The sequence below is a fragment of the Microtus oregoni genome, unplaced genomic scaffold (assembly GCF_018167655.1).
Source record: "Microtus oregoni isolate MIOR12 unplaced genomic scaffold, Mior012 000038F_ref0000394, whole genome shotgun sequence".
Lineage (NCBI taxonomy): Eukaryota > Metazoa > Chordata > Mammalia > Rodentia > Cricetidae > Microtus > Microtus oregoni.
Genome location: NW_024543097.1, coordinates 11,026,284 through 11,040,741, shown reverse-complemented (window position 1 = coordinate 11,040,741; position 14,458 = coordinate 11,026,284). Strand labels below are relative to the sequence as shown.

At 38.4% G+C, this 14,458-nt stretch overlaps 1 protein-coding gene across 6 annotated transcripts in view; it reads right to left on the bottom strand.

The window, feature by feature from the left end:
- The window catches only part of Ankrd12 (ankyrin repeat domain 12), a 117,000-nt gene that overhangs the window by 40,309 nt on the left and 62,233 nt on the right, over positions 1-14,458 (bottom strand). The window contains exon 2 of one of the 6 annotated variants that reach the window (XM_041631921.1): positions 4,802-4,881. The exons of the other annotated variants lie outside the window; for them this stretch is intronic. Coding sequence (XP_041487855.1) covers positions 4,802-4,865 — 64 coding nt within the window. The 5' untranslated portion in view covers positions 4,866-4,881. The remainder of the gene's footprint in view (positions 1-4,801; positions 4,882-14,458) is intronic. 6 annotated transcript variants of the gene reach the window in all.

The window sequence follows — 14,458 nt, the reverse complement described above, 5'->3', positions numbered from 1 at the left end:
CAATCTGGCTGAGTTTGAGACTCTCTGGCACCTCCTAGGAAACAGTGTCTCACAACAGAAGAAGACCTGTTCTATGTCTATTTTAAGTGGTTCCTTTGTTCTGTACTAACTAAAATCATATATGAAGAGTCATATATGTTTATGTTTGTTTATGCTACCTTGACAAGGAATCAAGCAATAGAAAAACATAAGCTACATTTTAGAAAACAAATCTTGGTATCTTTTACATCCCCTGAGAACTATAGCTTAGAAACAGAAAGTAGGTCTCTCCGTTTCTCTCTCTGTCTCTCCCTAATAATGCTGTGTATTCCAGGCTAGCCTCCTATTTTTCCTTCTGTATCCTCCTCTTGAATGCTGGGACTACAGGTATACACCACAACTGCTTTATACAGTGCTAAGAATTCAACTCAAGCTTCGTGTATTCTACACAATCACCCCAGAAACCCAACAACATCGCTTCATGTAGTTCCTTTTAAATTTTAAATTTCTAAACTTCAATTCTCCAAAATGAATATTAAGTGTTTGATTACTATTATGAGAAAATAAGTCATGTGTATTTAGAAATATGCTTATCAGATGTAACTTGCTTTCTTCCTGCAGTAACAGGTTCTGCTAAGGAAATTACCATTGTGGGTTTCAGGATGAAACAGAAGGAAAAAGACATGATCAACAGCTGAGAAAACTATGCTTAAAAGCAAAATCTACATTAGGAATAAACTGCTTCCTGGGTTTATGGTGAAGATCAAGTACAGCATCTGTTCCTATCGTAAATACAACCAAGGACTGTAGCACTCTGCATATTTCTGAATTAGTCATCACCCAACTCCTTTCTGTCAAAAATGTAACATAGAAACTGATTCTGTAAAAATGGTGGGTTGTTTTTTTTAACTGAAAGTAAAACAAGTATCACTACAAAAATTTTGATGTCACTAAAGGAAACTGACAAAAATCACCCAGGGTCAGATATTCCATTATGAATACATACATTACATGGAGGTCCTTTTACCATGACTAGAAAGCCATTTTCTTTGTATGAGATGAAATTGATTAACCTGAGCTTATTTAAATGCATGTAGATATAATCAATATTTTTAAGTTAATGGCCTTTTTAAGGGTTCTGCTCAAAGGTGTGCTTATTTAGAGTTTTAATTTTAAATATTCAGTAATAGTTCACCACTACAATTATGTGACAGACTCACTTAAAGGACTTACACTATACTAACTGGAATTTCTCATTTATGTATAAGCAAATTAAAGATATAAAACATGTTTTTTAAGTTTCTCTTTTGGAATAAGCAACTAAATTACTGGAAGGGCACACATAAACACGTTGCAACACTTTTTTGGAGGGGCACACATGAAAGCGCTGCAGCATGCTTCTGGAGGGGCACACGTAAACACGCTGCAGCATGCTTCTGGAGGGGCACAAGTAAACACGCTGCAGCATGCTTCTGGAGGGGCACACATGAAAGCGCTGCAGCATGCTTCTGGAGGGGCACACGTAAACACGCTGTAGCATGCTTCTGGAGGGGCACACGTAAACACGCTGTAGCATGCTTCTGGAGGGGCACAGATGTACAGGCTGCAGCATGCTTCTGGAGGGGCACACGTAAACACGCTGTAGCATGCTTCTGGAGGGGCACAGATGTACAGGCTGTAGCATGCTTCTGGAGGGGCACAGATGTACAGGCTGTAGCATGCTTCTGGAGGGGCACATGTAAACACGCTGTAGCATGCTTCTGGAGGGGCACAGATGTACAGGCTGCAGCATGCTTCTGGAGGGGCACATGTAAACACGCTGTAGCATGTTTCTGGAGGGGCACACATGAACACGCTGTAGCATGCTTCTGGAGGTCTGAGGACAACTTGAGAGAATTAGCTCGCTCCTTCCGAAACCTTGTGGGCTTTAGAGACTGAACTCAGGCTGTCACAGTCTTTACTGCTGAACCGTTTCACAAGCCCGAAAACATGCCGTTTTTTTCTTTTTTTGAAATGGGGTTTCATTATGTAATTGGTAACTACTAACATGTTATTCATCTAGTACTAAAGAATAAAATTTTTGGAACATTAGGTAATTTAGGCATTCACCCCTCTTTGTTGTCTTAAAACTTTGTATATATTTCCATTCCACTGATGGGCAGTGGTGGTGCATGTCTTTAATCTCAGCATTTGGGAGACAGAGGCAGGTAAATCTCTGTGAGTTCAAGGCCAGGCTGGTCTACAAGAGCTAGTTCGAGGACAGGCTCCAGAGTTACAGAGAAACCCTGTCTCGAAAAACCAAAACCAAACAAAAAAACTTCGTAGTTTCCATTAACAATTATTTCACCACTGGGCAGTGGTGGTGCACTCCTTTAATTCCAGCACTCAGGAGGTACCAGCCTGGTCTACAGAGTAAGGTCCAGGACAGCAAGGGCTACACAGAGAAATCCTGTCTTGAAAATCCAAAAAGGCTGGCCTCAAACTCACAGAGATCCACCTGCCTCTGCCTTCCAAGTTCTGAGATTAAAGCCGTGCACCACCACTGCCTCACGGATTTCATCTTCTACAAGAGGTCTAACTCATTCTATGTCTTCAATATCTGAAGTTATTACAACATGCTACTTGGAAAGGAACAAAAATACTATTTACATTTAAACTTCACATGTTAGAAAATCTTTTACTCTAGTATAGCAGTAAGAAAATGCTTTTCTTTAAATTTTTAAATGTTATTTTATGTGTCTGCTGTGACATTGCCTATATATATATCTGTGAAGCACGTGTGTGCACCTGGGCGTGCCCAAGGAGGCCAGAAAGTGACACTGGATAACCTGGAATTGGAGCTAGAGAGGGTTTTGAGCCTCCATTTGGGTGCTAGGAAACAAGTTTAGGTCCTCTGGAAGACAGCCAGAACTCTTAATTGCTGAGTCATTCTCCAGATCCCAAATGCCTTTATTCTAAAAAATATGATGTGTATCAAGTTTGAATGCTAATGATCAAATATGTTGATCTACTTAATATCTGGACACTCTGAAAATCCCATCAAGAACTTTCTACGGCTCTTATATTCCTAACTCTGCTTTGAGATTTCCTATGATCATGCTTCTACTGTGTTAAGATGTTAATGTCACATAACCCATTTCATATAAAATTCTGGTAAATTCTGACAAATATCGGCTTATTTTGAACTCTTGATTAACTGCTATTAACCCACAGGTATACACCAATTTTTTCATAGCCACTAAAATGAAAAAACTAAGGAAAATAGTCTCATAAATTATGGCAATATTTTTGGCAGAATATTAAAATGTACTATTTTAATACTGAGAAATGATTCAAAATACAGGACATTTTGTGTAGTTCATGACACCAATGCACCCAGTAAACACTAGGGGAAACAATGCATTGGTCTCCATTCAAAGGGCTCATCATCTTGCAGAAGACTCTAAAAGCATTCACGAGGACAGAGCATGTCTCTGGGTAAGCTGAAATAGACAGATGATAGATCTCTACAGTAGCTACTGTAAAAAGGCCAGATTACCAGCAGAGGAAGACATGGAAAAGTGTCTTTTAACAATGTCTTTTAACAGCTCTTTTAACAATGACAGGCATTTCAAAATGTGTTCACTGGGAACTCCTTAAATGAAAAGGCTCATTTAACAAAATCTCTACTTAGATAACTAGTGAGTCTTGGAGAGAATGGGGGGCGGGCACTATGTGACACATTTCACATTTCCCCATTACTAAAATTATAATTCATGAGCAAGGTCTGGCTGGGTATGACCGAATTCTTAGCATGACAACAAGAAAATTATATGTAGTAAGTACTACTATTAGGTAGGATTTTGAACAGGGAGAAATGATTTTTGCACTTAAGCTAACATTGAGTAAGACTAGGAAACAGGCCAGGAGTGGTGGCACACACCTTTAATCCCAGTATTGGGAGGCAGAGGCAGGTAGATTTCTATGAGTTCAGGGCCAGCCTGGTCTACATTGCAAATTCAAAGCCAGCAAGAAGACCCTATCTAGAAAAAACAAAACAAAACAAACAGAAAAGGTACATTCAGGATAAGGGGACAAACAACTAAAAAATTAAGCAAATTTATATCACACCCCTGTATCCAAATAATCAGGACATGTACTCCTGCAGTAGTATCATACATATCTGGGCATGCTATAAAACTGCTACTCAAACTGCAGTAATTCATTCCCTGAGCCAGTCTACTGATGATACTGTTCATTAGAAAATAGGATACTGCACCAAAATGGAAATAAATTAATTACACAATTATACCACTAAATAGATACTGTTTTTATCAGCTGACATTTCTTCACAGCATTTTCTCTAGTGACAAAAAAAAAGCAGTACATTCAAAGACATTCTGGCACAGGTCCCTTATCTTGGGGATTGGTGGAGCTGGTATGGTATCAACAGCAGTGTTTATTGGACAGCTACTTTGAGCAGAACTGATACAAAACACAATATTTTGGGGAATAAAATGCATCTGAAATGCTACATATATGACACTGTTACTCCAAGTTTATTTAAGGTGTGAAATTGCCAGGCTCGGTTATCTTCTAATTTTTTCCAGTGTATCTGTCACATGGACAGCACCTCTGAGGGATAATGATGCTGTGGGACTTTCACACACAAACATCTATGGGCAGTTAAACTAATTCTTCATTAAATAATGCTTTCTGGATTTTGATTGGTTGAAGATTGATAATGTTAAGTTTAATAAGGACCTCATGTAAATTAAAGAATAAAATTTGGGTTATTTTCATCAGTCTTCAGCAACTCCAAAATCTTTGTTACGATACTTACTGACAATTTTTGCATCATTCCTTGAGGCACTTTGATCAAGCAATAATTCAGGCACATTCACCATGTGGAAAATAAATATTCTGAAAAATCAATACATAGCTGATGAACACAGGAAATAGTACTAGTGAAAAATACAAAAGGTTTTAGAAGATTTGTCCTACTCTAATTAAAACATGTAAGTTCAAACAAAATGCTTTTATCTGAAAAATTTTTCACAGCACTTTGTTCTACATAAGATTTTTTAACACAAGCTGCTTTATAAAGCTGTAGCTTCTTGAAGAATCAAAATTAGAGTTCATAGCAATACTAAAACATTGAATATAAAACGTTCTACCTAAAAAATTTTTTTTCTACTTTTTCATGAAAAATAATAAATTTTAACTGATAAATCCTGATTCCATACAGCAGGAAGGATGTATAAAAGACCTCCAGCTTTTAGGTAGAGATTTGCAAATGGTTTGAATGTAAAAAATGACTGGAAATATTGGAACTATTATATTATTACCTCTTTTCTTAACCAGTGCTTAAACAATGCCTAACACATAGAAGGTGTTCAGAAATAGTGGTAAGATAAACTTAAATGGAAGGAAAAGGAAGAAACTGTAGTTAGGGTGGCTTCCAAGTACAGCTGAGTGATGTCGTCGTTAAGAAAGGAAAAACCATAGTGGTACAAACGAGGCAAGTAAGTTTCATTTGTGTGTGTTGATTTCTGAGGTTTCACTGAGGGAATAGAAGTGGCAATATCCAGCCGCAACTAAACTAAGTTTTTGAAGTTTTAGAGAAAAGTCTGGGATTGAAAGATGTGTTTGGAGGTTCTTAGTATGTAAGTGGCAGTTTAAAATTATGACGTGTGCTGAACTCATCTGGTAGACTGTTAAGAGAAAAGGGTCCATAAGTGAAATATTTGAGAAGACCATACATAAATCAAGGAAAAGAACATAAATGTCTATAAACAAACTTGGAATAAAGCAGTCTAAGATGGTGGTAGAAAGTCAAAGGGAATTATGCCCCAGACATCAAGACATTAGAAAAGTAAACAAGCATTTTCAACTTCCAGTTTGAACAGAAAATACCTAAACTACTTCTAAAGGATCTAGCAGTGAAGATCCATTTGTAATTTTACTTAAAACAGGTTCCATGGAAAGTAGTTAGTCTATATTATACTTGAAGTTCAGGTGTGAAAACAACAGACTACTAAAAATTAATAAGGGTCTGGAGGGGTGGCTCGTTCATTAGAGCACTGGCTACTTTTCCAGAGGACTTGTGCTTAATTCCCAGCACCCAAATCGAGGCTCACAACCTGTAACTCCAGTCTGGAACTCCAGCCCAAGGGGATCCAACGCTACCTCTGGCTTCTTTGGGCACCAAGTGCACAAGTAGTATTCATACATGCAATACACAAACACGCATGCAGACAAAACACCCATATATATAATTTTTAAAAAAATAATCCAGGGCTACTTCTGCAGCTTCTAGCTCTATACTTCAGTATAGCTTCATGAGCACTCTATTGTAATACCTTTCCAGATTCTGACTCCTTGTAATATTTCACACAGAAATGTTTTATGTACATAGATAAGCATACACACAGGTTTAAAAGCAATACTCATGACTAGGGATGTAGTTCAGGAATGAAGTACTTCCCTAACATGTGTGAAGGTCTAGGTTTAATACCCAGCACTGCAAAATCAAACCAACTAAACCAAACCAAACAAAACACCAAATAATGTTGGTTGGTCACATTATAAAAATTAGCTACAAGATATGATTATTCATCTTAACTTTTCCAACCCAATACAGATGAAAATCTTTCCAAGCAGCTGCAACTCAAAGCACACCATCAACATATTTGAGTTTTTAATCAATCTCCTAGTGATGCTTGCATATTTTAAAAATTTTTGCCAGTGGCACTGGGATTTGTCTCTGCTGCATGTACTGGCTATTTGGGATCCTATTCTCTTTGGATGTATACCTTGCTCAGCCTAGATGTAGTGGGGAGGGGCTTGGACTTTCCACAGAGCAAGGTGCCTTGCCCTCTCTTAGATTTGAGGGGTTGGGGTAGAAGGGTGTGTGGAGGGACTGGGAGAAGAGGAAGTGGGAATCTGGATTGGTATTATTTCCAAAAAAATCTAATAATTTTTTTTTTGCCATTAAAAAGAGTATTGTAGGGGCTGGAGAGATGGCTCAGAGATTAAGAGCACTGGCTGCTCTTCCAAAGGTTCTGAGTTCAATTCCCAGCAACCACATGGTGGCTCACAACCATCTGTAATGGGATCTGGTGCCCTCTTCTGGCCTGCAGCATACACACAGATAGAGTATTGTATACATAATAAATAAATAAATAAATATTTAAAAAGAGTATTGTAATAGGCACTCTGGTGTGGAAGAATGGTCTGTATTCTGTCAATTAAATTTTAAATAAATTCTGATTGGTAAGTAGCCAGGCAGGAAGTATAGGCGGGACAACCAGACAGGAAGTAGAGGTGGATCAATGAGAACAGGAGAATTCTGGGAAGAAGGAAGCCCATTCCTCTGTAGTCCTGACCTGATCACAGAAGAAGCAAGATGTGACTGCCCTGCTGAATAAGGTACTGAGCCACATCGCTAACACAGACAAGAATAATGGGCTATATAAGAGTTAATAAGAAGCCTGAGCTAATGGGCCAATCAGTTTATAATTAATGTAGACCTCTGTGTGATTTCTTTGGGACTTAATGATTGCAGGAACTGGGCAGGACAGAAACCCTGGCAATAGCACTTTTAGTATTCCCAGGAGTGTGCCTAACCAAAAAAAAAGGTTTAAATATTTTAAGAATATTTTTGTGAAGTTGGGCCAATAAGATGACTCAGCTACTAACACTAATGGCACATGCCACCAAACCTGATGGCTTGAGTAAATCCCTGGACCCACATGGCTGAAGGAGAGAACTCTAGCAAGTTGTCCTATGACCTCCATAAGACATGAACACACACACATTTTCATATTCATGCTCTCTCTCATAAGTAATGAATAAAATTTAAAAATTTAAAAAAATCTTTGTGTAGTAAAATTCAAATGACACAAAAGTATAACCTAGAGCTATTCTGCTTCCTAACAATTAGTTTCTACATATCTCACACCTGCATTCACTATATATCTATAGCACTTAAGACATACCTTGCCCCTATCACCTCATCCACAAATACTTTAGAATTCATTTCTAAATTAAGGTCTCTTGTACTATGTTAAACAGTTGACAGACATTCAGAAGCAAAGCAATAATTCACTTACTTCCTGCCATTTTGGGGGGGAAGGGTTGAGACAGGGTTTCGCTGTTCTAGAACTACGTAGGCCAAGCTGGCCTTGAACTCACAGAGATCCACCTGCCTCTGCTTCCCTGAATGCTGGGATACAAGGCATGTGCCACCACTGCCTGGCTACTTCCCTGCCTTTTAAATTCCATTCTTTTGTTAGGTAACCACTTTATTTGATTTATTCTTCCAAGGCGAGGAAAGTATGAACCACTATGGTTTTTGAGTCTTCTTTCTTCCCCCTTTCTTGAGTCAGGGTCTCACCATGTAGCCCTGGCTGGCCTTGAACTCATCATGGAGATCTGCCCTCCTGCCTCTGCCTCAAGTGCTAGAATTAAAAGCATGCACTACCATGCTCAGCTGCTAGGTTTTTAAACACTTGCAGTTCTCTGTTTCTTGTTTGTCTCACAGGTTAAGTTATACTTGTCCAGGTATTTTAAATTTATATAAATTTAGTTTTCAAGTTCTTTAGGTTCACTGGATCTATTACTTTACTTTTATTTATTTATTCATTCATTTAATTATTTTTATTCATTTATTTATTTGCTTTACTTTATTTTCTAAAATAACAATTAAATGGTTTCATTCACTTACTTACTGAATTACCACGTCTTGTTAGCTTCTTCTACAAATATTGCATTTGTTGAGGTGTCTGTATTTTACTGGAGACTGAACTTAAAGCCTCATACATGCTAGGAATAGGTAACAATTTACCAACTAAGCCACAGTCCTGACCCCAAACTTTGATTTCTAGACCTGTCTTGCCCTGTGGTCCAGGCTGGACCTGGAACTAGTAAGTTTCCTGTCCTCTTGCATGCTAGAAGCACATGCCATTTCTAAGACTATCTGTAGAGCATCAGAATTTTTCTAACTGACCATTTTTGATGCTGAACTTAGATTTTCCTCTAGTTCCTTTATTTAGTGGGGTTAAATTGTGCTCACTTAAGCTGACTGCTCTCTTATACCTCCAGGCAACCCTGAAGGGTTGTTAACTTTTTTTTTTTTATCAGTGCATGGCACCCTGACATAAAGTAATCCAAGTGGCAGTTCATGGTGCAGGAAGAAGGTAAGGTAACTTTTTCCTAAAAAGCAGTTGAAGATCTGGAAAAAAGCCTGTCTGCTAGCGGGTTTCACAGTCCCAGCTAGTACAGTGGACTAAGTCACCTACATACACAGTCCTTGAACTCATGTGAGAGAGAATCTTGATATACTCTCCCAGGGTCAGTCTCTGCTTACTGAGCAGTATCTAAGTACTTTACATATTAAATTTACATTTCCTACTACACAGCAAAGAGATAAAAGTTGCCACTTTTATAAATTTTACCTATAGTTTAGCTCCTTTAATATTACTTCTTTCAAATACTGATAGATACCATCATTTTACTAATGTTATATTTCCTCTTTATTTTTTATAACAATATTATAATAGCAATAATATAATATTAGTAATATTGTAAATATTACTGTTATATTTCCTCTTTTTCACCTCCACTTTCCTCCTATAATTAACTAGTCTGTGAAGTACTGGAAAACTGTTGCAACTGCTTATTCCTTTTGCAAAAATTATGTAATACCTATTATGTAGTATATAACTATATAACACCCCTCATCTTAAGAATTAGTATTATGTTATATACACATATGCATGCATACACGTACACACACACACACACACACACACACACACACCTCATCCATAAGAAGGGCTTACTAACCAGTGTTACAACTGGAGTGTAATCCCTGGAACCCACATGGTGGAAAAGAACCTACTTCTGAAAGTGTCTTCTGACCTCCACATTCATGGCATGGCACACATGCCCTGTTTCCCCTCTACATATAATGAATAAGTAAATGTCTAAAAAATTAGTTTATCAGCATCCTGAATCTTACAAGTGCTATTTGACTGAGTTTTATGTAAACTTCTCCTGGAGAGCAAATCACCCATGTATGCCATGTGTAAATTTTTAATGTTGCTTATTTTCTCTGAAGTTCAATGTGCATTTCAAGCTATTTCAGGGGTGGGTACAGGTTCTCCCTTTTCTTTTCCACACAAGTGAGTCTGCGTAGAACAAAAGCTGCTTAGGTCTCTACAACCTTGGTCTTGCCGACTGTACACTCCTGCTGCAGTTCAACACATTCCTCTTAGAGTGCAGCTCGGTCCTGAGAACCAAAGACAGGAAAATCTGTTCCCTTTGACAGAGTTCTTTTATCAGAAACATGAGGCATTTTTATTCTTGCTTTTTATTTAATGGTAGTAATTGCTGATGTTCAATGGTTAGCTATATTAACAACTCATGTATTTAACCTGGGTTCATTTTCTAAAGATATTTCTTTTCTTTTTTTAAAGATTTACTATTATGTAGTAAAGATTTATTATTATGTATGCCTGCATGCCAGAAGAGGGCGCCAGATCTCATTACAGATGGTTTTGAGACACCATGTGGTTGCTGGGAATTGAACTTAGGACCTCTGGAAGAACAGTCAATGCTCTTAACCTCTGAGCCATCTCTCCAGAGACTAAAGATACTTCTTAATACAAAGAAGAGAAGTTTCCTAGTTTTAGGATGCCTATAGATTAGGCAAGATAATGATTTTTTCTGTTTACTTGGTTAATTAAAAAAAAATAAACTGGTTCTTTAGCAATCTCTGATTAATACACATTAATGTTTAAAATTATCCTTATAAACCCATGGATTTAAATATATGAGTTCTCAAACTTTGCAATTAATCTTATTAAACAAGACATTATGTCACTGTTGGCCAGTGGGAACTACTTCAAATAGTCTCTTGAGGTCTTTTAACAAGACCTTGCACTAGTCTTTAATAACTAACTCTGAAGAGAAACAGTGTTCCAGACTCATCTTATGTGCATGCTCTGCCAAGGAATGACCGTTCTCTTAGACCACATGGGAGCCAGCAATTATTCTAACTGTATTACTCATTGCTTTTACTAGAGCAAGGACATTTTTATAGTGTATGTCTGTGTATGAGAGTGCAGGTGCCTGCGGAGGCCAGAGGCATCGGATCCTCTCTGGAGCTGGAGTTACTGGCGTTCTGAGCCACCTGACATGGGTGCTGGGAACTGAACTCAGATCCTCTGCAAGAATAGTATGTGCTCTTAGCCACAGAGCCATCTTTCACCCTGTATTGGTAAATATTTTAAATTTTACTTGAAAATAATTACCAAGTCCAAAAGTTTAAAAAATTGAAATTACTAAATACTATGTATCTTTTAACTAGATTTGCCTATGATTAATATTGTACACCCCTGCTTCACACCCACTATTTTTTGTTATCTATCCATCTACTTTTATACTTGAAGTATAGGTTAGAGTAATTTCAGACACTAGAATCCTTTATTCATAAATACTTCAGTATTTCTTAAGAATAGATCTCAGCTGGGTTGTGGTGGTGCATACCTTTAATCGTAGCACTAAGAGGCAGAGGAAGGGGACTGGCGAGATAGCTCAGTGGTTAAGAGCACTGACTATTCTTCCAGAGGACCCAGGTTCAATTCCCAGCACCCACATGGCAGCTCGCAGCTGTCTGTAACTCCAGTTTCAGAGAATCTGTCATCGTTATACCAATGCACATGAAATAAGTTAAATAAAGTTTTTTTTAAAAAAAGGTGCAACTGTAAACACAATGATGTTTAAAAAAATAAAATAAAATAAAGACGCAGAGGAAGGTGAAACTCTCTACAGGCTGGTCTACAGAATGAGTTCCAGGACAGCCAAGGTTACAGAGTGAAACCCTGTCTTGAAAACCTAATTTTAAAAATAATAAAAAGAACCTATTTAGCGGACGGTGGTAGAGCACGCCTTTAATTCCAGCACTTGGGAGGCAGAGGCAGGAGAAACTCTGAGTTTGAGGCCAGCCTGGTTTACAGTACGAGTTCCAGGACACTCGAGGCTACACAGAGAAACCTGTCTTGAAAAACCAAAAAAGAATAGCTCTCAAGATTTAAAAACTCATGCTGGAGAAACAGCTTAGCCATTAAATGCACATACTATTCTTGCAGAGTACTAAAGTTTGCTTCCCAGCAGCCATGTTGGGCACTTCACAACTGTCTGTAATTTCAGCTCCTAGGGATCAGAACCCCTTCTGGCATCTGTAGACATTGACTCCCATGCATACCCTGTGTGTGTGTGTGTGTGTGTGTGTGTGTGTGTGTGTGTGTGTGTGAAAAAAATAAAAATTCTCCTTACATGCCTCACTGTCGCCAGCCGCATCCCTATCACACAGATTAGTTGTTATATGATCTAGTGATGCTCTCCACATTCACTTTTCTCCTTCAGTAGAGGTTCTAGCCTAGAACAGGTGCTACTTTTTAATTATGTCTTTCGAATTTTAAAATAGTTCTGCTATTTTTGCTGGCCTCTTTTAACACTGTCAATTCCTTTTTAAAAATAATTTTATGCACTTTTAAGTATGTCTGTGAGAGAGGGCAGTTGGGGGGGGGCACAGTGCTCTCAGAAACTAGGTGAGGGTATCAGCTCCCCTGGAACTGGAATTACAGACTTCTGTGAGAGGCCATGTGGGTGCTGGAAATTGAACCTGGGTTCTCTACAAGAGCAGCCAGTGCTCTTAACCACTGAGCCATCTATTTAGCCCCATATACTGTCAATTCTTAGTCTTTATGACATTAAATTGGCTTTATTTTAAAAAACACTGAACATTCTTCATGATACCAAGTGCAGATGGTGATAATCTACACTTATCTGGAGGCTCATGCTGTGCATCTGCACTCACATCTGGAGGCTCACGCTGTGCATCTGCACTCACATCTGGAGGCTCACGCTGTGCATCTGCACTCACGGCTGGAGGCTCACGCTGTGCATCTGCACTCACATCTGGAGGCTCATGCTGTGCATCTCTTCTTACTTCGATGATGTTCATTTGGGTTACCCAGTCAAGAAACCCCTCAATTTCTCTGGCATATTAATGAGTTGTTCTTCCTCCTCTATTTATGATTATATAGGTCTAGCCATTTCTCAAAACTCAAAAAATGATATATGTATGTATTTCCCAACACAATTATTAACAAGAGAAATCATAAACGAATGTTAAACTTCAGTTAACAAAATGTATGCTCAAGTATTCTGGGCTGTCTGCATCTTATTATGAACTGTCAAAATACAAGATGTGCCCTGGACATAGAAATGCACACCTTTAATCCTAGCACGTGGGAGGCACAGGCAGGAGAATATCTGAGTTTGAGATCAGTTTGGTCTACACAGTGAGTTCCAGGTCAGCCCAGGCTAGATAAAGCAATGGATGATAATATGGCAATGTAAAGGAAATACAGTAAAAGTTAACAATTGGGACATATAGTTGATGAGTATAGGGTATTTATTATGTATAATACTTGCTGTAAACATAAATAAATATGTACTTACTATGTACAATTCCTTGAAAATTAATACACTTGAGTAGTTTTCATAATGAAATGTTGAGAATTTGGGGGCTAAGGATGTATACTCAATTAGCAGAGTGCTTGCTTACTCTCACAGGCCTGGGGGCTTGTTCTCCAATACAACCAGGTATGGCGGCATATACCTGCAGTCACAGTACTTGGAAGGTGGAGGAAAGAGGACCATGAGTGCAACATCACAAATTCTGACTATATAGTGAGTTTGAGGTCTGGTCAGGCTACATAATACTCTGTCCTAAATAAAAAAAAAATGAGAATTTTAAAAACATATCATAAGAGGCTAGCTTACAAAGAAGACAAGCGGCAATGGGCGGTAATGATCCCCCACAAAGGTTTCTGAGTGTGATATACTTAATACTGTCAATGAAAGCCAGACAACATTTAGATACTAACAGGTGACTGTGGTGGTGATAAATATCAGTGTCAAACCTATGTGAGTACAGGCTGGAGGTGTGCTCAGCCAGACCTCCTTGTGTGCACTAGAGCCTAAGCTTGATTTCTAGCACCGTGAAGACCGATGCTTTGACTGTGAGCCTTTAATGGCTAGGTCAGCTCTTCAACCCTTCTGATGAAATCAACGTTTATGTGTAGGGATGTGGTTATGTGACTGCCACAGTGCATGTACAGAGGTGAGAGGCTAACTTTTGGAGGTTGCTTCTCTCCTTTCACCATGTGGGTTCCAGGAATTAAAATCAGGTTGCAGGCTTGGCAGGAGGCACCTTTACCCATGTGCTGAGCCATTTTTAAAACAGTTTCATATGAGAACAACAATAAAAAATCCAAACAGCTCATTTTTTTATTTGTTTTTGTGTGTGTGCGTGTCTTCACACGATATGTCTTCATACAGTATGCACATGTATGGGGTGTATCTGTATGATGATGTGCATGTATATTCGTGCTAGGGGTTGATGTTGAATGTCTTCCTTCAATAC